Source organism: Pseudophryne corroboree, chromosome 8 (assembly GCF_028390025.1).
Source record: "Pseudophryne corroboree isolate aPseCor3 chromosome 8, aPseCor3.hap2, whole genome shotgun sequence".
NCBI classification, from domain to species: domain Eukaryota; kingdom Metazoa; phylum Chordata; class Amphibia; order Anura; family Myobatrachidae; genus Pseudophryne; species Pseudophryne corroboree.
In genome coordinates this window covers 63,594,360-63,616,905 of record NC_086451.1, presented here as the reverse complement: position 1 = coordinate 63,616,905, position 22,546 = coordinate 63,594,360, and the positions used below count along the sequence as shown (strand labels likewise).

Sequence of the window (22,546 nt, the reverse complement as noted above, 5' to 3'; positions counted from 1 at the left end):
AGCCTTCTCTTCAGAAGATTTGACATCTCCCACAGAATGCAACAAGGAATCTATTTAGAGCAGGGGTAGGGAACCTTTTTTCTACCAAGGGCCATTTGGATATTTATAAAATCCTGCTCCATTAGATAAGGCCCCTGTAGTTATGCCCCCTCTGGTAGAGCCACTTGCACACACATTAAAAGGAAGAAAAACAAACCAATACTCACCAGCCCCACTCCTGCTTCTGGACCGCTGCCCTCCACCTGGCCGCCCACTCCTCGGAACTATGGGAGAGACGTCATGACGTCTCTCCCATAGTGCCGCAACCTGCTCGAGCCGGAAGCCGGAGCTCAGGAGTGAGCTTCTGCCTCCGGCTGCAGCTGACGGGAAGGAGCCGGGCGCCCGCTGGTAACAAAATCTCAGTGAGTGCCCGGCTTCTCCCTGCGTTAGGTGAGCCTGGCCGGATCAAGTGGCTTTGCGGACTGATATTCTACAATTACTCATAAAGCGTGCCACCATAATTTGCCTGGGCCTGCCAGGGACATGTAACCATGTCCAAAGACATCACTGTGTTATAGTCAAGGGTCTGAAATTCAAAACAGAGGACTATTATTACCCTGCACCGCAGCCCTGACCATAATACCCACAATAAAACCATGGGGCGTAATAGGTCAAAAGTTAAGGGACTTGCATGGTTGAAATTAAAAGTTGTCAAGTGTAAAGTTGATGAAACTTAACTATAAAAATCAATGTAAAAAAAATAAAAAAAAATACAAAATTGAACATGTAAAAAAAAAAAAAAAAAAAAGTTTCTATACATTCACAAGAGCTAGCAATGCCCAGTCAGATTCAGAGATTCTGGACACGCGACACCCCAATGATATGCCACACCCACAATGACATATTCCATCCGCAGGCCATACCCTCAAAGCCATTCAATTGTAAATGAATTACTTACACATAAATAAGACTATACAAGGGGAATGGGGCTTGACTGCACACCCTAGTGGTTGTAATGAGTAGTGCTATCTGAGATTTATCGTACCACACTAAAAGGAATGGGTGCAGATGCACTATGCAATCATTACTATAAATTAGAATACATTATAATAAGAGGTTGTTAGCATATAAATCGGACAATAATATGGGCTTACCCATCGAGTCCATAACACTTTGGGGTTCACATCCGGGGTGCAGGGCATCCCCAAACCAGCCCAGACAAAAACACCCAGGGCATCAAATTAGTAGATAAAACTCGAATAAAACGGACAGAATGGATAATCGGATTATAATCCAATGTTGTTGGTTTTTTTTTTATTCACCCAATTATTTAAACTCCTCTGACAATGATTTGCGGGAAACAAAACAAAAATTAATTAAAAACTTCATAGCTTCTCCTAGAGTAAAAAATACGTAATGACATTAAAAACTCTGATGCATTTGACAAGTGCTGGAGACACTGTGGTCAGGATCTCCAGAATGAAGACTGCAGGTATCCTTTGGGTACTGGGATGTCCCCTCGCTGTAGGGTGTCCTGTGATGAAGGATAGAAAAAACAAAAACATGTTTGGATTGGGAGCCAGACAAATGTAACGCAGATCAGCCACTCCTGGGAATATGGTACTTACATCTAGGAACTGTTTGAGGCGAGAAACTGACCCCATCTGGCAGGACGTGGTAATCCTCTCAATTCTAGGTGAGAAAACCATGAGGATGCAGCTGAAGTGTAACACAGAAACTAGAAGACCGTATAGCATCAAGTCTGTACTGGGTCCCAAATGCAACATTTACAAAGTGCCAGCTACCGGACGGTTGTATATAGTGTTACAGGATGTCTCAGGTTAATGTACATTAGAATAGAATAGCATTGCTGATTAGATGGTGCCTCGACACCAGCCATATCTTTAATGCATTATCCTTTTTAGTGGATTAGATCTCTCTATTACCCCTTTTCCACCTAGAAGCACGGGCCGCAGCCGGGAGCCTGACACGGGAGCTACCCGGCTGCGGCCCATGCTCAGCCCTCTTTCCCACTACACTCACCAACCCGGCATATTGCCAGGTTGGTGACGCTGCTAGCGGCGCGGCAGGGGCGGCGCTGAGAGATCACATGATCTCCCAGCGCCACCCTTCCATACACTGAACGGGAGCCATGTCGCATCGACACGGCTTCCGTTTACACTGCACAGCTTACCGGGTTGAACTAGTGTTCAACCCGGTAAGCTACCCGGGTAGGATTCCCGGATGACTTGATCCGGGTTTTTGCAGAGGGACCCTTTTCCACTAGCAAAAAAACACGGGTAAATGCGCGCCCCCATGCATTTACCTGTGTTTTTTGAGCTAGTGGAAAAGTGGTATAAGTAATAGCAGATAAAGTGTTATTGTGTTCTTCTATCTAAGAAGAAACCGCTGTACAGACCTTATCAGAAGGGTATGCGGCTTGGCATGAACAACAATGGCAACAATGTGAATTAGCTCTGGCCAGTAAGTCTCCTGTCCTGCCAACCAAAACAGTGCATAGTGTACATAAAGCCTAATTCAGACCTGATCGCAGCAGCAAACTTGTTAGCTAATGGGCAAAACCATGTTCACTGTAAGGGGGGCCAGATATGTGATGCGGTCAAGATCCCGCCGGACGGGATTCCGGCGGTCGGAGTACCGACCAGCACAATCCCGACATATTCTTCCTCTGTGGGTGTCCACGACACCCATAGAGGGAGAATAAATTAGTGTGCCCGCAGTGTGGTGAGCGCAGCCCGCGAGGGGCTGCGTTGCGCTCGCCCCCCTGTCAGGATTGTGCCGGTCTGGATCCCGGTGTCAGTATTCCAACCGCCGGGATCCCGTCCGGCGGGATCTCGAACTGATCCCGCAGATATAACTTGTGCAGAGAGAATTAGGCCCATAGTGTGAACTCCAGAGCGCTCAGAAAATGATTAGGGAAAAAAGATAAACAAAACCAGACTTCTGTACTTACTGGGCCATGCAGTCCTCCCCTCCCTACTATGGAGCCTTCCCAGGAGATCCTATATTTGATGTAACATGCCCAAGGACAAAACGCACTACCCCGCTCCTCCTCTGTTACTTACTGGACCATGCAGTCCTCCCCTCCCTACTATGGAGCCTTCCCAGGAGATCTTATATTTGATGTAACATGCCCAAGGACAAAACGCACTACCCCGCTTCTCCTCTGTTACTTACTGGGCCATGCAGTCCTCCCCTCCCTACTATGGAGCCTTCCCAGGAGATCTTATATTTGATGTAACATGCCCAAGGACAAAACACACTACCCCGCTTCTCCTCTGTTACTTACTGGGCCATGCAGTCCTCCCCTCCCTACTTCCCAGGAGATTCTATAATTGATGTCACCTGAATTCAAAGGAACATTCTTGAACTTAAACACAGACACAGGGTCTAATTCAGTAAGGATTGCATTTACAAAGATGCACGCTGGCACCTGCTCCTTGCTGCAATTGCGATCCCAACGCTGCGACCGGAGACATTCACCATTCACATTACGGTAGCTCCACAGAAGCGTCTGGGCACTTTAAACGCTAGCAAACCACCAGCCTTACTCTGCCTAGTGACCCAGAAGACGCCTGCCCTTAGTGATTACAATTTGACATTTATAAATTGATATTGCAGCATAGTTGATCATACCTTGGTAAATATTCCTCCTTGATCAATGAGAGAAGCTTCCAGAACTGGCCCTGGTACTGTTTCAGCAAAGCATTGCCGCACACCTGTACATACAGAACAAGCCGCGATTACAGGAGCACTAATGATTGCTTCCATTTTTTAAACTTCAACAGAAAAATGTAAGTTAGAATCTGTCTGGCTGTGATTGGTTAGATGCTCTTTGCGCGTAATATGTGCTATTTATACAAAATCACCGACAGTTTATAAATTCCATCAAACAAATGAAAAACAAAACATAAAAATAAACAGAACTGAACAAAATGGAGAAAGCTTCCTCACTTTGTGAAGCAGAACATTTATACCCCTTTCACACTGCCAATGCCGGATCCCACCAGGGAATTGGAAACGCGTCCTTCCCAGGTGGGATATCTGGTATTGGCAGCTGCCGCAGGCTTTCCCGACCCGGCAATAGGCTGGGCGGGTTGCCATAGCAGCAAGGGGGGTGCGGGGGGGGGGGGGAGAGACGGCGGCGGCGCTGGTAGATGAGATCATCTCCGCGCCGCCTCTCCCTATCTAGTAAACGGGTCCCGAGTCGCCTCGACCCGGGAGCCCATTTACGCAGCCACTGACCCGGTATTCAACCCGGGTATAACACTGCTTTATACCCGGATTGAATTGCCGGGTCAGGCGACCCGGGATTTCGGCTATGACCCTTTCACACCGCAAGCTGACCCGTGTCAACCCGGCAATATGCCGGGTCGATACAGTGTTATTTGTGCGGCGTGAAAGGGGTATTACTGTAACAAGCAGTCACCATCACAATGCAAAGAACTGCACTTCCTACTGAACTACAGACAATCTGACCTAGGGGGTCATTCCGACTCGTTCCCACGCAGTAGTGCGTACGGGTCGGAATTGTGCATTCGCGGCGCCCGCAATGCGCACACGCATCGTTGCCGCAACGATCAGAAGAGAGAAGTAAGTAACCGCTAGCGCGATCACAAGAAGATTGACATTGGGGAGGCGTTCGGGGGCAGATACTCACCGTTTTCCGGGCGTGAAGGTCCGAACGCAGGCATGTCCAGGCGTATGGAGGGCGGTTGTCCGACGTCAATTCCGGGACCTCCATCGCACAGGGTAAGTAACTGCAGGGCTGGTCTTGTTCTGCACAAAACTTTTTTAGCATAGCAGAGCTGCACAAGTGATCTCAGCCCTGCAATGCAAAAAATACACTCCCCCATAGGCGGCGTCTAGGTGATCACACGAGCAGCAACAAGTTGCTACGTGTGAACTCGGAATGACCCCCCTAAGCCGTGTGATTAGTCTCACAAAATGTTACATAGAATGACTTCTACAATCTGTACTGGGGTAAACACCTTGGACCTTAGGAAGACAAACGGGGACATCTAAGGTAACCAATGGTTGTAATGTATACACTATTTCCCTTGAGGATTATTGGCTTTCAGGCAAAGGTTGGCAGTATTTCTGACACAGCGCAGTTTGTGAACTGTTCGCGTGCTGCTGTGGTGAAGGTGTCTCGTGACTGGACAAATGGCACCATTGCAAATAACCCACGTGGGAACTGCGGAGCACCACGTGCCACTGATGTGAGAGGTGAAGTCGACTACAAAAGTGCATCAGGGCCGACCAACACGCCACACCAAGTTTAATTGCCACGCACAAAACAATTATATTAAACATGTATTAAAGTAAAAAGTAGTTTATCTTAACACTGCCACCTACTTCTAGGAAGTCAAAAAGCAGTGTAGCCGTGACGTCTGCCAGGGGCTCCAAGTTCAACAGCTGTGCCATCCAAAGCCAGCCATAGTGAAGTCCATGAGGGTGAGCCTAGAAGAAAACGTGACCATTAGCTGTACAATATACAGGCTGTCACCACATTGGCCTATGTTGTTGCTTGGTTCCGGAACTGAACAACAGGTTCTAATGTCCAATGTAGTAGTCATGGGTGACCATTACAGATACGAGTCATTGTACACATACAGCCCAGTAAGGGTGCTACACCAGTGACCGCACATACAGATTAGAAAATTTCTAAAAAATATATATATATATATTTTTTTTTACAGATGTTGACAACTTCCATTTAATTAAACAAGTGATCAAATTGATCTGTCCTAATTGCAGCTTTATTCACTAGTTTTAAAGATGACTCAAATGGTCAAGTGCTCATAGCAGATCTCAGGGGTTTGCCAGTCATGGTTTAGGGCTATAGATAAATACTGTAGACACGGATGAACCGTGTGATGAGTGAAAACGTAAAATGCAAGTTTCTATCTATACAAGAAAACTACGAGTAACATCCTATCTAATAGAAGGCCAACGCTGCTCCTCACCTCTATGGGTGGAATTAAAGTGTTTTGCACGCCGGTGGCCACTAGACGGCACCCAATGGAGCAATCCAAGTGTTGCTCCATTCGTCCGAGCCCAGCCGCCGGCACGGATGTTACTGTTATGCTGACGGGCTGGTAACTAGGTTTCCTATAGAATGAAATTAAAATCAGAACCATAATAATACCAATGCACATTAGATAGTTGGACAAACAAGGGATCGCACACGCGTGCAGACACATACAGAGGTCTGACACCATTTTGATTGGATAATTATTTTGTGCCCAATGATAAACAAAACAGACAAAACATAATAATCTGGCCATTAAAAAAAAAACTCAGCAAATTGAGAAAACTTGGAGATAACTCTTCATTAGAGGAAAGGGAACCTACTGAAGACTTCAACTAGGTTAGATATCCTAACACAGTAGATACTAGATCCTAGTGGACTAAAGGACCTTTGACGTCAGGGAGAGGAGCAAGGTCGGTGGGATAGCACTTTCACTATCCACATAACCATCTGTTCCCTTTAGTAACCTCAGGGGGCAGATGTATTAAGCCTGGAGAAGTGATAAAGCACCGATAAGTACATTTACATATTAAAGCTGATTGGTCGGTGCGTTATCGCCTTCTATTTATCAGTGCTGTATCACTTCTCCAGGCTTAATACATCTGCCACCCTGGTGGCTAACGAAGGGGATCAAGCCACCGAGCACGCAAGAGTACATTTAACGTCCCATGTTCCAATCTTGCTCTTCCCCCTCGTCACAGGGTCACGTGGTAATGACGTCAGAGATCCTTTAGTTTTGAAGAATTTAACCATAACCATCCTAACACTTCTCCAGATTACTTCCTTATATCTTAGCAACACATTTTAGGATTAGTTTCTTTATTGCAGACAACAATGTCCGAACAAGAAACCAGTATACAGAGACTGTACTGACTGCTCCAGCTGCACCTACGTGGTCCGTCAGGCCATGATAGTCCAGGATGATAGAAGTGCCACTTCCAAAAGATGCTGCAGCAACATCTACAGAAAAGCACACCTCACTTTGCCTCTCAGAAGAAGGAAAGGCTTCTGTCCTGCTCGGAAGAGACCGTTATAACGCACACACGTATAAGACACAAACCCCTCGTTTTGTTCCGTAAGGCCAGTGTGACTGTATAATGGCAGCATACAGACGGATCATTCCAGACATGCGTTTCAGGAAGTTGTCCTGTTGCTCAACCTTAGAACCCTCCACCTGGTATCCCAGCATCCTACGGACAATAGAAGCATGCCAACAAATCACAAGCTGAAACTTGCTGTGATTTTACAGAAGGCAAAAAATAAAAGACAGATAATACATATTTTCAAGGTTAAGTCTATGATGATGCACAAGAGACATTTTCATGTATATATATTTTCCTTGCAGCCTTTGATCCATTTACTGAACCTGATGCTAGAGGGTAATAATAAGATTTTAAACCTACCGGTAAATCTTTTTCTCGTAGTCCGTAGAGGATGCTGGGGACTCTGTAAGGACCATGGGGATAGACGGGCTCCGCAGGAGACATGGGCACTTTAAGAAAGACTTTGACTCTGGGTGTGCTCTGGCTCCTCCCTCTATGCCCCTCCTCCAGACCTCAGTTAGAGAAACTGTGCCCAGAGGAGATAGACAGTACGAGGAAAGGATTTTTGTTAATCCAAGGGCAAGATTCATACCAGCCACACCAATCACACCGTATAACTTGTGATAAACTATCTAGTTAACAGTATGAAACAACAACATAGCATCGGTCCACAACCGATGAACTATAACATAACCCTTATGTATGCAAAAACTATATACAAAAGTCTTGCAGAAGTAGTCCGCACTTGGGACGGGCGCCCAGCATCCTCTACGGACTACGAGAAAAAGATTTACAGGTAGGTTTAAAATCTTATTTTCTCCAACGTCCTAGAGGATGCTGGGGACTCCGTAAGGACCATGGGGATTATACCAAAGCTCCCAAACGGGCGGGAGAGTGCGGATGACTCTGCAGCACCGATTGAGCAAACATGAGGTTCTCCTCAGCCAGGGTATCAAACTTATAGAATTTTGCAAAGGTGTTTGTACCCGACCAAGTAGCAGCTCGACACAGCTGTAGTGCAGAGACCCCTCGGGCAGCCGCCCAAGAAGAGCCCACTTTCCTCGTGGAATGGGCCTTGACCGATTTCGGTAACGGCAATCCAGCCGTAGAATGCGCTTGCTGAATCGTGTTACAAATCCAGCGAGCAATAGTCTGCTTTGAAGCAGGGGCACCAATCTTGTTGGTTGCATACAGGACAAACAGTGCTTCAGTTTTCCTGACTCTAGCCGTCCTGGCCACGTAAATTTTCAAAGCCCTGACCACATCAAGTAACTCGGAATCCTCCAAGTCACGCGTAGCCACAGGCACCACAACAGGTTGGTTCATATGAAAAGATGAGACCACCTTTGGTAGGAATTGAGGACGGGTCCGCAATTCCGCCCTATCCACATGGAATACCAAATATGGGCTTTTATGTGACAAAGCCGCCAATTCCGACACTCGCCTAGCCGAAGCCAAGGCTAATAACATGACCACCTTCCACGTGAGATATTTCAACTCCGTTTTAAGTGGTTCAAACCAGTTTGATTTTAGAAAACTTAACACCACGTTAAGGTCCCAAGGTGCCACTGGAGGCACGAAAGGAGGCTGGACACGCAGCACTCCTTTTACAAAAGTCTGAACTTCTGGAAGAGAAGCCAATTCTTTTTGAAAGAAAATGGGTAAGGCCGAAATCTGGACCTTAATAGAGCCTAATTTTAGGCCCCAATTCACTCCAGTTTGTAGGAAGTGAAGGAAACGGCCCAGATGGAATTCTTCCATAGGAGCATTCCTGGCCTCACACCAAGAAACCTATTTTCGCCATATACAGTGATAATGTTTTGACGTTACATCCTTCCTAGCCTTTATCAGCGTAGGGATGACCTCAACCGGAATGCCTTTCTCTGCTAGGATCCGGCGTTCAACCGCCATGCCGTCAAACGCAGCTGCGGTAAGTCTTGGAACAGACAGGGCCCCTGCTGCAACAGGTCCTGTCTTAGAGGAAGAGGCCACGGATCTTCTGTGAGCATTTTCTGCAGATCCAGATACCAGGTCCTCCGCGGCCAATCTGGAACAATGAGGATTGTTCTCACTCCTCCTTGTCCTATTATCCTCAACACCTTGGGTATGAGAGGAAGAGGAGGAAATACATAGACCGACCAGAACACCCACGGTGTCACTAGGGCGTCTACTGCTACTGCCTAAGGGTCTCTTGACCTTGCGCAATACCTCTGTAGCTTTTTGTTGAGGCGGGACGCCATCATGTCCATCTGTGGCAGTCCCCACCGATTTGTAATCTGTGCGAAGACTTCCTGATGAAGTCCCCACTCTCCCGGATGTACGTCGTGTCTGCTGAGGAAGTCTGCTTCCCAGTTGTCCACTCCCGGAATGAACACTGCTGACAGTGAGCTTACGTGATTCTCCGCCCAGCGAAGAATTCTGGTGGCTTCTGCCATCGCCATTCTGCTCCTTGTGCCGCCTTGGCGGTTTACATGAGCCATGTGAAGACAAGTCTCTTGATTTGACCAAAGACCTTGGAAATTTCTTCCCTGTGCGACTGCTCCCCAACCTCGGAGGCTTGCGTCCGTGGTCACCAGGATCCAGCCCTGAATGCCGAACCTGCGGCCCTCGAGAAGGTGAGCACTCTGCAGCCACCACCGGAGTGATACCCTGGCCCTGGGGGATAGGGTGATCAACCGATGAATCTGTAAACGTGACCCGGACCATTTGTCCAGTAGGTCCCATTGGGAAGTCCTCGCATGGAACCTGCCGAAGGGAATGGCCTCGTATGATGCCACCATCTTTCCCAGGACTCGAGTGCAGTGATTCACTGACACCTGTTTTGGTTTCAATAGGTTCCTGACAAGAGTCATGAGTTCCTGGGCTTTTTCTATCAGGAGATAAATCCTCTTCTGGTCCGTGTCCAGAATCATGCCCAAGAAAGACAGACGAGTCGTAGGAACCAACTGCGACTTCGGGATATTGAGAATCCAGCCGTGTTGCTGCAACACCTTCAGTGAAAGTGACACGCTGTTCAGCAACTGCTCTCTTGATCTCGCTTTTATGAGGAGATCGTCCAAGGACGGGATAATTGTGACACCTTGCTTGCGCCGGAGCACCATCATTTCCGCCATTACCTTGGTGAAAATTCTCGGGGCCGTGGAGAGACCAAACGGCAACGTCTGAAATTGGTAATGACAGTCCTGTACCGCAAATCTCAGGTACGCCTGATGAGGTGGATATATGGGAACATGAAGGTATGCATCCTTTATGTCCAGGGACACCATAAAATCCCCCCCTTCCAGGCTGGCAATTACCGCTCTTAGCGATTCCATCTTGAATTTGAACCTTTTCAAGTATAGGTTCAGGGATTTCAAATTTAATATGGGTCTGACCGAACCGTCCGGTTTCGGGACTACAAACATGGTCGAGTAATATCCCTTTCCTTGTTGGAGGAGGGGAACCTTGACCACCACCTGTTGAAGATACAATTTTTGTATTGCATATAACACTATCTCCCTTTCCTGGGGAGAAGTTGGTAGAGCCGATTTGAAAAATCGGCGAAGAGGCACTTCTTCGAATTCCAGCTTGTAACCCTGAAAAACAATTTCTATTGCCCAGGGATCCACCTGGGAGTGAACCCAGATGTGGCTGAAACTCCGAAGATGTGCCCCCACTGGGCCGGACTCTGCCAGTGGAGCCCCAGCGTCATGCAGTAGATTTTGTAGAGGCCGGGGAGGACTTCTGTTCCTGGGAACTAGCTGTGTTGTGCAGCTTTTTTCCTTTACCCTTACCTCTGGCAAGTAAAGGACGCACCTCGCACTTCTTGTTTCTTTGTGACCGAAAGGACTGCATTTGATAATGCGGAGCTTTCTTATGCTCTGAGGGAACATAAGGTAAAAAAATTTGATTTTCCAGCTGTAGCTGTGGAGACTAGGTCCGAGAGTCCTTCCCCAAACAATTCCTCACCCCTGTAAGGTAAAACCTCCATATGCCTTTTTGAGTCGGCATCACCTGTCCATTGCCGTGTCCATAGGACTCTTCTGGCAGAAATCGACATAGCGTTTATTCTAGAACCCAGTAGACTAAGGTCTCTTTGAGCATCCCTCATATATAGGACAGCATCTCTTATATGCCCCAGGGTCAATAAAATAGTATCCCTATCTAGGGTATCCATCCTCTCAGATAAGGTATCCGTCCATGCCGCTACAGCACTACACACCCAGGCCGACGCAATTTTCGGTCTGAGTAAGGTACCTGAATGTGTATAAATGGACTTCAGGGTAATCTCCTGTTTGCGGTCAGCCGAATCTTTGACGGTAGCCGTATCCTGGGACGGCAGGGCTACCTTCTTGGATAAGCGTGTTAATGCTTTGTCCACCCTAGGGGAGGATTCCTATCGTAACCTATCCATTGATGGGAAAGGATACGCCATAAGAATCAGTTTGGAAATCTGCAGTCTTTTATCTGGAGATTCCCAAGCTTTTTCACATAACTCGTTCAGCTCGTGTGAGGGGGGAAAGGTTACCTCAGGCTTCTTTCCCTTGTACATATGTACCCTCTTGTCAGGGACAGGGGGTTCCTCTGTGATGTGCAAAACATCTTTTATTGCCATAATCATATATCGAATGGATTTTGCCAATTTTGGCTGTAACTTTGCATCATCGTAATCGACACTGAAGTCAGAATCCGTGTCGGTATCTGTGTCAACAATCTGGGATAGTGGGCGCTTAAGAGACCCTGACGGTCCCTGCAACATAGGATCAGGCACGGGTTGAGACCCTGACTGTCCCAAAGCTTCAGCCTTGTCTAATCTTTTGTGCAATGAGTTTACACTAGCATTTAAAACCTTCCACATATCCAGTCAGGTGTCGGCGCTGCCGGCGGAGACACCACATTCATTTGCTCCCGCTCCTCTCCAATATAGCCTTCTTCCTCAGACATGTCGACACACGCGTACCGACACACCACACACACACAGGGAATGCTCTTTCTGAAGACAGTTCCCCCACAAGGCCCTTTGGAGAGACAGAGAGAGAGTATGCCAGCACACACCCCAGCGCTATATGACCCAGGAAAAACACAGAATGTCTACCCAGTAGCGCTGATATAACTCTTTACACGCCAATTATGTGCCCCCCCCTCTTGAAAACCCACTGTCACCGTCAGTAAGCAGGGGAGAGTCCGGGGAGCTTATGTTCAGCGCTGTGCTGTGGAGAAAATGGCGCTGGTGAGTGCTGAGAAGCCCCGCCCCCTCGGCGGCGGGCTTCTGTCCCGCTAAAAATACTGTAAAACATGGCGGGGGCTCTTTATATACATGTACAGTGCCCAGTTGTACCTGTATATACTTCATTTTGCCATAGGAGAGGTTTTTATTGCTGCCCAGGGCGCCCCCCCCTGCGCCCTGCACCCTTACAGTGACCGGAGTGTGTGAGGTGTATGGGAGCAATGGCGCACAGCTGCAGTGCTGTGCGTTACCTCAGTGAAGCTCACAAAGTCTTCTGCCGCCTTTGAAGTCTTCTTTTCTTCTCATACTCATCCAGCTTCTATCTTCTGGCTCTGCGAGGAGGACGGCGGCGCGGCTCTGGGACGAACTCCAGGGTGAGACCTGTGTTCAGACTCCCTCTAGAGCTAATGGTGTCCAGTAGCCTAAGAAACAGGACCTTGAAACTCAGAGAAGTAGGGATGTTTCTCTCCTCAGTCCCACGATGCAGGGAGTCTGTTGCCAGCAGAGCTCCCTGAAAATAAAAAAACCTAACAAATATACTTTCTTACAGGAAGCTCAGGAGAGCTCCCTGAAGTGCACCCATCTCCTCTGGGCACTGTATCAAACTGAGGTCTGGAGGAGGGGCATAGAGGGAGGAGCCAGAGCACACCCAGAGTCAAAGTCTTTCTTAAAGTGCCCATGTTTCCTGCGGAGCCCGTCTATCCTCATGGTCATTACGGAGTCCCCAGCATCCTCTAGGACGTTAGAGAAAATTACTTACATACAACTGTGTGTAATTCATGACAACCAATCTGGTTTTAGCGATCATTGATACCAGATTAGAAAATGTAAGTAAACTTTCGACTGGTTGCTATGAGCTAAAGCACCTTTGGGCTTACATAGCATCATTTTATTACATAAACCTGGTAGGTTGGGGACGGGGAAGCCAGAGAACGCTTTGGATCACAATTTTTATTACGTGGGCTGCCACTGTAGGTTGACCAAACGACACTAATATGACAATTAGGGGCCGGTTCAATTACTCGCGGGTTGGGTCACGCAGTCTGTCCTACGGGGTAAAGTTCCCGGAGCTATTCAGATAGAAACCAGCGAAGAAACCCGGGCTAGCAGTTAAGGTTTATTTCTGCTCGCAACCTCTGGAGGAAAACAAAGTGATAAGCGATTTCATTGAGATTACACAGCCGCAGACAAGGTGACTACATAGGAATGAAACAGCATTGGTTCTAGAACACAGTACCTTACCTGTGAAAGTCTTCAGTTGAAGTTCCTTGCTTTAAGCTTGGGTAATAGGGCACAGCATAAGGACACTTCTTATAAAGGTGAGCAAGGAAGAGGTCACCTACTCGGGGGTGCAGCTCCCATATCCCAGAAACCACCATGGCAATAGGAAAGGCAGCTTCGTGATGAGAGGCTACTTCCTCTTCTCCTTGTTTCTGGGAAAGAAAAATAAAATAAAAATCAATTTCATCAAATAAACATTTCCAATACAAGTTCCAATTAACCTAGTATAATGCACCCAACACCCCCTTAAATGCACGGAAGCATTTAAGTCAAACTTAAACTGCACTCTTTTGTGAAGAGTGTGTTAGCAGACATCGCTAAAAAAAGGGTAGCCCGCTTGTGGCAGCCTTTTATTGGTAAAAATAGTGGCAGTCCGCTGTTATTGTTTATTATTACGATGATGTACTAACTGCGTTTATTTGATAGATTCCTTCCGAAAAGAGTCAAGTTCTCCCAGGTGCATCTATATATAACGAGCACAACCCTTCTCCTAGGTACGTTAAGCTGGTATAGGAGAGGAAGCTTGGGGACTAATAGAGAGACCTTGGTTCAAAGACAGGTTTGGTTGCTGTATTACAGGTACTGCTGGACGTTTAGGATCAGAGAACCAGGCGACAAATTCTCAACTGAAAGAGGACCTGTTCTAAAGTCTGGGACTGCTCGGTCATTACACTGCTGCACGCCCACCAAAGACCTTGTGCTGGACCACTGCCCATCTTAAAATAAGATTTTACTCACCGGTAAATCTATTTCTCGTAGTCCGTAGTGGATGCTGGGGACTCCGTAAGGACCATGGGGAATAGACGGGCTCCGCAGGAGACTGGGCACTCTAAGAAAGAATTAGTACTATCTGGTGTGCACTGGCTCCTCCCTCTATGCCCCTCCTCCAGACCTCAGTTAAGGAAACTGTGCCCGGAAGAGCTGACATTACAAGGAAAGGATTTGGGAATCCAGGGTAAGACTCATACCAGCCACACCAATCACACCGTATAACTTGTGATAACATACCCAGTTAACAGTATGAACAACAACAAAGCATCAACCACGGATGCCAACATAACATAACCCTTTATTAAGCAATAACTATATACACGTATTGCAGAAAGTCCGCACTTGGGACGGGCGCCCAGCATCCACTACGGACTACGAGAAATAGATTTACCGGTGAGTAAAATCTTATTTTCTCTAACGTCCTAGTGGATGCTGGGGACTCCGTAAGGACCATGGGGATTATCCCAAAGCTCCCAAACGGGCGGGAGAGTGCGGATGACTCTGCAGCACCGAATGGGCAAACACAAGGTCCTCCTCAGCCAGGGTATCAAACTTATAGAACTTTGCAAAAGTGTTTGAACCCGACCAAGTAGCTGCTCGTCAAAGCTGTAATGCCGAGGCCCCTTGGGCAGCCGCCCAAGAAGAGCCCACCTTCATTGTGGAATGGGCTTTTACTGATTTTGGAGGCGGCAAGCCAGCCGCAGAATGAGCCTGCTGAATCGTGTTACAGATCCAGCGAGCAATAGTTTGCTTTGAAGCAGTAGCACCCAGCTTGTTGGATGCATACAGGATAAACAGCGAGTCAGTTTTCCTGACTCCAGCGGTTCTGGCCACATAAATCTTCAAAGCCCTGACTACATCAAGCAACTTGGAATCCTCCAAGTCACGAGTAGCCGTAGGCACCACAATAGGTTGGTTCAAATGAAAAGAGGACACCACATTCGGCAGAAATTGTGGACGAGTCCGCAATTCTGCCCTGTCCACACGGAAAACCAGATAGGGGCTTTTACATGACAAAGCCGCCAATTCTGACACACGCCTAGCCGAAGCTAAGGCCAATAGCATGACCACCTTCCACGTGAGATACTTTAGCTCCACGGTCTTAAGTGGCTCAAACCAGTGGGATTTCAGGAAACCCAACACCACGTTGAGATCCCAAGGTGCCACTGGTGGCACAAAAGGGGGCTGAATATGCAGCACTCCCTTAACAAACGTCTGAACCTCAGGAAGAGAAGCCAGTTCTTTTTGAAAAGAAAATGGATAGGGCCGAAATCTGGACCTTTATGGACCCCAATTTCAAGCCCATAGTCACTCCAGACTGTAGGAAGTGCAGGAACCGGCCCAGCTGGAATTCCTCTGTAGGTGATAGTGTTTTGCTGTCACGTCCTTCCTAGCCTTTATCAGCGTAGGAATAACTTCATCCGGAATGCCTTTCTCCGCTAGGATCCGGCGTTCAACCGCCATGCCGTCAAACGCAGCCGCGGTAAGTCTTGGAACAGACAGGGCCCCTGTTGCAATAGGTCCTGTCTGAGAGGCAGAGGCCATGGATCCTCTATGAGCATTTCTTGCAGTTCCGGGTACCAAGTCCTTCTCGGCCAATCCGGAACAATGAGTATTGTTCTCACTCCTCTTTTTCTTACGATTCTCAGCACCTTGGGTATGAGAGGAAGAGGAGGAAATACATAGACCGACTGGAACACCCACGGTGTCACTAGTGCGTCCACAGCTATCGCCTGAGGGTCCCTTGACCTGGCGCAATACCTTTTTAGCTTTTTGTTGAGGCGGGATGCCATCATGTCCACCTGTGGCAGTTCCCATCGATTTGAAATCTGCGTGAAGACTTCTTGATGAAGTCCACACTCTCCCGGGTGGAGGTCGTGCCTGCTGAAGTAGTCTGCTTCCCAGTTGTCCACTCCCGAAATGAACACTGCTGACAGTGCTTGCACGTGATTCTCCGCCCAACGAAGAATCCTGGTGGCTTCTGCCATCGCCACCCTGCTTCTTGTGCCGCCCTGGCGGTTTACATGAGCCACTGCGGTGATGTTGTCTGACTGAATCAGCACCGGTTGGTTGCGAAGCAGAGGCTCCGCTTGACTCAGGGCGTTGTATATGGCCCTTAGTTCCAGGATATTTATGTGCAGACAAGCCTCCTGACTTGACCACAAACCTTGGAAGTTTCTTCTCTGAGTGACTGCCCCCCATCCTCGGAGGCTGACATCCGTGGTCACCAGGACCCAGTCCTGTATGCCGAACCTGCGGCCCTCGAGAAGGTGAGCACTCTGCAGCCACCACAGAAGAGACACCCTGGCCCTGGGGGATAGGGTGATCAGCCGATGCATCTGAAGATGCGATCCGGACCACTTGTCCAACAGATCCCACTGAAAGATCCTAGCATGGAACCTGCCGAAGGGAATGGCTTCGTATGATGCCACCATCTTTCCCAGGACTCGCGTGCAGTGATGCACCGACACCTTTTTCGGTTTTAAGAGGTCTCTGACTAGAGTCACGAGTTCCTGAGCCTTCTCCGCCGGGAGAAACACCTTCTTCTGGTCTGTGTCCAGAATCATGCCCAGAAAGGGCAGACGCGTCGTAGGAATCAGCTGCGACTTTGGGATATTCAGAATCCAGCCGTGCTGTTGCAACACTTCCCGAGAGTGTGCTACGCTGATCAGAAACTGCTCTCTGGACCTCGCCTTTATGAGGAGATCGACCAAGTATGGGATAATTGTGACTCCTTGCTTTCTCAGGAGCACCATCATTTCCGCCATTACCTTGGTAAATATTCTCGGTGCCGTGGAGAGCCCAAACGGCAACGTCTGGAATTGGTAATGACAGTCCTGTACCACAAATCTGAGGTACTCCTGATGAGGAGGATAAATGGGGACATGCAAGTAAGCATCCTTGATGTCCAGAGACACCATAAAATCCCCCTCTTCCAGGCTTGCAATGACCGCTCTGAGCGATTCCATTTTGAACTTGAATCTTTTCAGATAAATGTTCAGGGACTTTAAATTCAATATGGGTCTGACCGAACCATCTGGTTTCGGTACCACAAACATTGTGGAATAGTATCCCCTTCCCCGTTGAAGGAGGGGAATCTTTAACACCACCTGCTGGAGATATAACTTGTGAATTGCCGCTAACACTACTTCCCTTTCCATGGGGGAAGCTGGCAGGGCCGATTTGAGGTAACGGTGAGGGGGCATCACTTCGAATTCCAGCTTGTATCCCTGAGACACAATCTGTATAGCCCAGGGATCCACCCGTGAGCGAACCCACTGGTGGCTGAAATTTCGGAGATGCGCCCCCACCGCTCCTGGCTCCACCTGTGGAGCCCCAGCGTCATGCGGTGGATTTAGTGGAAGCCGGGGAGGACTTCTGTTCCTGGGAACTAGCTGTATGGTGCAGCTTTTTTCCTCTACCCCTGCCTCTGGAAAGAAAGGATGCAACTCTGACTTTCTTGCTTCTTTGTGATCAAAAGGACTGCATTTGGTAATACGGTGCTTTCTTAGGCTGTGAGGGAATATATGGCAAAAAATTTGACTTCCCAGCCGTAGCTGTGGAAACTAGGTCCGAGAGACCGTCCCCAAACAATTCCTCACCCTTGTAAGGTAACACCTCCATGTGCTTTTTGGAGTCGGCATCACCTGTCCATTGCCGAGTCCACAGGACCCTTCTGGCAGAAATTGAAATTGCATTTATTCTAGAGCCCAGTAGGCAAATGTCCCTCTGGGCATCTCTAATATATAGGACAGCGTCTTTTATATGCCCCAGGGTCAGCAAAATAGTATCCTTGTCTAAAGTATCCAGTTCCTCAGACAGATTATCTGTCCATGCTGCTACAGCACTACACATCCAGGCCGACGCAATTGCCGGCCTCAGTAGAGTACCTGAATGTGTATAGACAGACTTCAGGATACTTTCCTGCTTCCTATCCGCAGGATCCTTTAGGGAGGCCGTATCCTGTGACGGCAGGGCCACCTTCTTAGATAAGCGTGTCAGAGCTTTGTCTACCCTAGGGGAGGATTCCCAGCGCATCCTGTCCGTTGGCGGGAAAGGGTACGCCATAAGTAACCTTTTGGAAATCAGCACTTTCCTATCGGGGGAATCCCACGCCTTTTCACATAACTCATTTAACTCATGTGAAGGGGGAAAAGTCACCTCTTGCTTTTTCTCCCCATACATATAAAGCCTCTTGTCAGGGACAGGGTTTACCTCTGATATGTGCAATACATCCTTCATTGCTATAATCATGTAGCGGATGGCTTTAGCCATTTTAGGCTGCAATTTTGCATCATCGTCATCGACACTGGAGTCAGAATCAGTGTCAATATCTGTGTCAACAATTTGGGATAGTGGGCGCTTCTGAGACCCTGACGGCCTCTGCGCTGTAGGATCAGGCATAGGCTGAGACCCCGACTGTCCCAAGGTGTCAGCTTTATCCAACCTTTTATGCAAGGAGTTTACATTATCATTTAACACCTTCCACATATCCATCCAATCAGGTGTCGGCGCCGTCAGCGAAGACACGTCATTCATCTGCACCTGCTCTGCCTCCACATAGCCCTCCTCGTCAAACATGTCGACACAAGCGTACCGACACCACACACACAGGGGATGCTCTATATGAGGACAGGACCCCCACAAGGCCTTTTGGAGAGACAGAGAGAGAGTATGCCAGCACACACCCCAGCGCTATATAACCCAGGAATCACACAGTAACTTAGTGTTTACCCAGTAGCTGCTGTATATATGATTAATGCGCTAAATTTATGTGCCCCCCCTCTCTTTTTACCCTTTTTCTACAGTGAGTCTGCAGGGGAGAGCCTGGGGAGCTTCCTCTCAGCGGAGCTGTGGAGAGAAAATGGCGCTGGTGGGTGCTGAGGAAGAAGGCCCCGCCCCCTCAGCGGCGGGCTTCTGTCCCGCTATTTTGTGTAAAATTAATGGCGGGGGCTCATGCATATTACAGTGCCCAGCTGTATATATGCTGCTTTTTTGCCAGGAGGTACTCAATTGCTGCCCAGGGCGCCCCCCCCTGCGCCCTGCACCCTTCAGTGACCGGAGTGTGTGGGTTAGTGTGGGCGCAATGGCGTACAGCTGCAGTGCTGTGCGCTACCTCATATGAAGACAGGAGTCTTCTGCCGCCGATTTTGAAGTCTTCTTGCTTCAACCCGCCGGCTTCTGTCTTCTGGCTCTGCGAGGGGGACGGCGGCGCGGCTCCGGGAACGGACAACCAAGGTTAAGTTCCTGTGTTCGATCCCTCTGGAGCTAATGGTGTCCAGTAGCCTAAGAAGCGCAACCTAGCTGCAGTAAGTAGGTCTGCTACTCTCCCCTCAATCCCACGTAGCAGAGAGTCTGTTGCCAGCAGAAGCTCTCTAAAAATAAAAAACCTAACTAAAATATTTTCTTATTAGCAAGCTCAGGAGAGCTCACTAAAATGCACCCAGCTCTGTCCGGGCACAGATTCAAACCGAGGTCTGGAGGAGGGGCATAGAGGGAGGAGACAGTGCACACCAGTAGTACTAAATCTTTCTTAGAGTGCCCAGTCTCCTGCGGAACCCGTCTATTCCCCATGGTCCTTACGGAGTCCCCAGCATCCACTAGGACGTTAGAGAAATAAGGTATTACAGGTGTACAGTGTGATTGAAGGACTTGTTCCCAAAAGGGACTACAGCTCTGCTGGTGAGCTTGTACATTAGCCAGATATGTGCCCGGGTGCGTCAAACCTCTCTTTCTCTCTATACCCAAGAAGCCATGAAACAGACGTAGTCAGGCGTTTGCTGATCTGAAAATGTATTATCTAGTCTCACAGCCAATAGTGGCTGCTCCCCTATCCTTCTATAGTATATCTTAATCTTGAACCTAGTTGTCTTTATTTTAAGCTTCACGTGTCCCTTTGGCATATTGCCTACACCCAGGAGGCAGCCTTCGTTTAGTATTCTACCATCTTCAAAACTTTTAATGATCTATTCAGACTTCTGTAGATCTCAATATCAACTATCTTCTGAATTCTTGCCTATGACCTCAATTTGGGGCAATCCAGTCTTCCCACATAGCGTCTTGGGCGCATTTAAAAACTTGGCTGCAGGCGAACATCAGAGTTGTCAGTAATCGGAAAGCTTGCAAAAGCGTGATGGGCTCTGCAAGACAACCAGTAACAGTCGCCATCCTATAGACTTCCCTGCACAACTTATTGGTAGACAATACTGTTCGATCTCAGAGCAATCATTAAAGAGAATGGGGTAGGGACCCCCACCGGATGCAGCATGCCGAAGGGCGTGCCAGGCTGTGACTATTCGCAGCTGACGATCGCTCAATTAATTCCATTAGGAAGTAATGGAATAACCACCGGCTGCAAATAGTCGCAGGCCAACATGCTGTGCAGCAAGCAGTGTTGCAGCATCCTGCATCGCAGCAAAGACGAGCAAGGCATCATCTGTACATCAGGATGGGAAGAGCTCAGAGAGGTTGTTTGGCACAAGCTCCAAAATGCACCAGCATTGAAGAATCTCCATATAAAAACACTACATGCATAGAGTAATAGACTTTCAGGAAAAACAAATGCAGTACTTTTCTACAGTTCCCCACATATTACCCCAATTTTTTTTTTAGAATCCTCGAAGGACATAAATTTAGGCTTTGAGCGGATCTATTCTTGGATGGGACGTTCCCACCATCTGTGGATTCCGTTTAGTGTCAACCTACTTCCTGGTCAGGGGATAACTCACCACAAACCTTTCAGCCAGCTTGTAACACACAAAGTCCAGCCCCTGGGAATGCAGAGACACAGCAACCTGTCGGCCCCCAGACAGAACCGGCTTTCCCAGCAGCAAGTTATTGATTTTGTCAAATATTTCTCTCAACAGAGAACCTATTGGAAGTGACAGGAAGGCAATGTGTTACCAGCAGATCATCTATAGGAGAGATCTAAAGTGACAACTTGTGAAAGCAGAGGAATGAAAGTAATTAATGACACCCCTGAACTCACCTGCTTTGGACGAGATTTGGCTGACTGGGATAATTACGGCTTTTTGAAGTTCGGCCTTGATCTTCTTCAGCTGAAAGGGAGGACAGCAGTGTTAGGGAGGAGAGGGGCAGGACTGCAGTTGGGTAGGTGGAGAAATGTGCAGACTGCAGGTACCTCAGGTTCTTTGCATGTGTGGAGCTGACTGGCAGCGTTCAGGCACTGCTCACAGATGTTCTGCGTCTGCCGGTATCTCTGCATTGTGCCTTTGGCTGCTTTTTCCTGAAGGCCTGAGAAAAAAAAAAAAGAAAAGAAAAAAAAAAAAAAGAGAATGTGCAACGAGCTACTAAGACAATTATTTTTTAATCACGGTTAATAAATGGTTATCTTTTTAGCCATCCTAGGGGAGGGTATGTTCAGCCATAGCTAAACCCTAGACTTTCAGTACCAGGAATATCCCTGGACATAAATCAGGAATGTATAGAACCCAGTGAATGTATGAACAGAGGTCCTTGTAACTGCTCTGCATAACTATTGCTGTGGGACCAACCAAACGAATGGAATGAGCGGAGATCCTAGCTGAGATAGATCATTCAGCCGCATCATATGTCTGCTGAATTGTGGTCCTCATCCACCTGGCTGTAGTCCGCCTGGAAGCTGGCCAAATATCTATCTTCAGTCTTCTACTGGTTGACACCTCCAGATATATACTTATGGTACCATGTCTAACAGGGACACTGATCAAGCTACAGTTAATAAAGTTTCCTGATTAATAAGGGGGGGGGGGGGGGGGGGAAGAAAAAAAAAAAAAAAAAAGGTACCAGTTTTGGCCAGAACCGGTAGTATACAACACTATCCACGTGCCCTTACAATAGACCTCTCCAAGATAAGGTCCTAATTCTGGCATCTTGTATTCAAGTTATCCACTAAAAGTTCACTTCCCACAATAAGTTCAGAGGGTGATAACTGAAGTGCTGACACACTGAGGTAAATTTAGCAAGGTGGGAGGTTTTTTTTTAGAACTGGTGATGTTGCTCATAGCAAAAAGTTTCTACTTAATATTTATCTAGTCGCTTCTAGATTAGATAGAATCTGATTGGTTGCTATGGGCAACATCACCAGTTCTAAAAATGTCCCACCTTAGTAAATTGACCCCATTATATACACACACACACACACACACACACACACACACACACCATGAGGTGCAATGTTTTAAAAAGGTGGTTGTATAAAAGCAAAGGACT

General features: G+C 47.8%; 1 protein-coding gene across 1 annotated transcript in view; it reads right to left on the bottom strand.

Moving 5' to 3' along the window:
* Positions 1-1,260: 1,260 nt before the first annotated feature.
* GLE1 (GLE1 RNA export mediator) overlaps positions 1,261-22,546 on the bottom strand; it is a 105,514-nt gene continuing 84,228 nt past the window's right edge. Inside the window, exons 8-16 of the mRNA XM_063936515.1 lie at positions 21,477-21,589; positions 21,324-21,393; positions 21,064-21,206; positions 13,526-13,716; positions 7,095-7,224; positions 5,359-5,463; positions 3,637-3,719; positions 1,608-1,671; positions 1,261-1,513 (exon numbers count right to left, since the gene is read on the bottom strand). Of these exons, the coding sequence (XP_063792585.1) occupies positions 1,445-1,513; positions 1,608-1,671; positions 3,637-3,719; positions 5,359-5,463; positions 7,095-7,224; positions 13,526-13,716; positions 21,064-21,206; positions 21,324-21,393; positions 21,477-21,589 (968 nt within the window). The 3' untranslated portion in view covers positions 1,261-1,444. The remainder of the gene's footprint in view (positions 1,514-1,607; positions 1,672-3,636; positions 3,720-5,358; positions 5,464-7,094; positions 7,225-13,525; positions 13,717-21,063; positions 21,207-21,323; positions 21,394-21,476; positions 21,590-22,546) is intronic.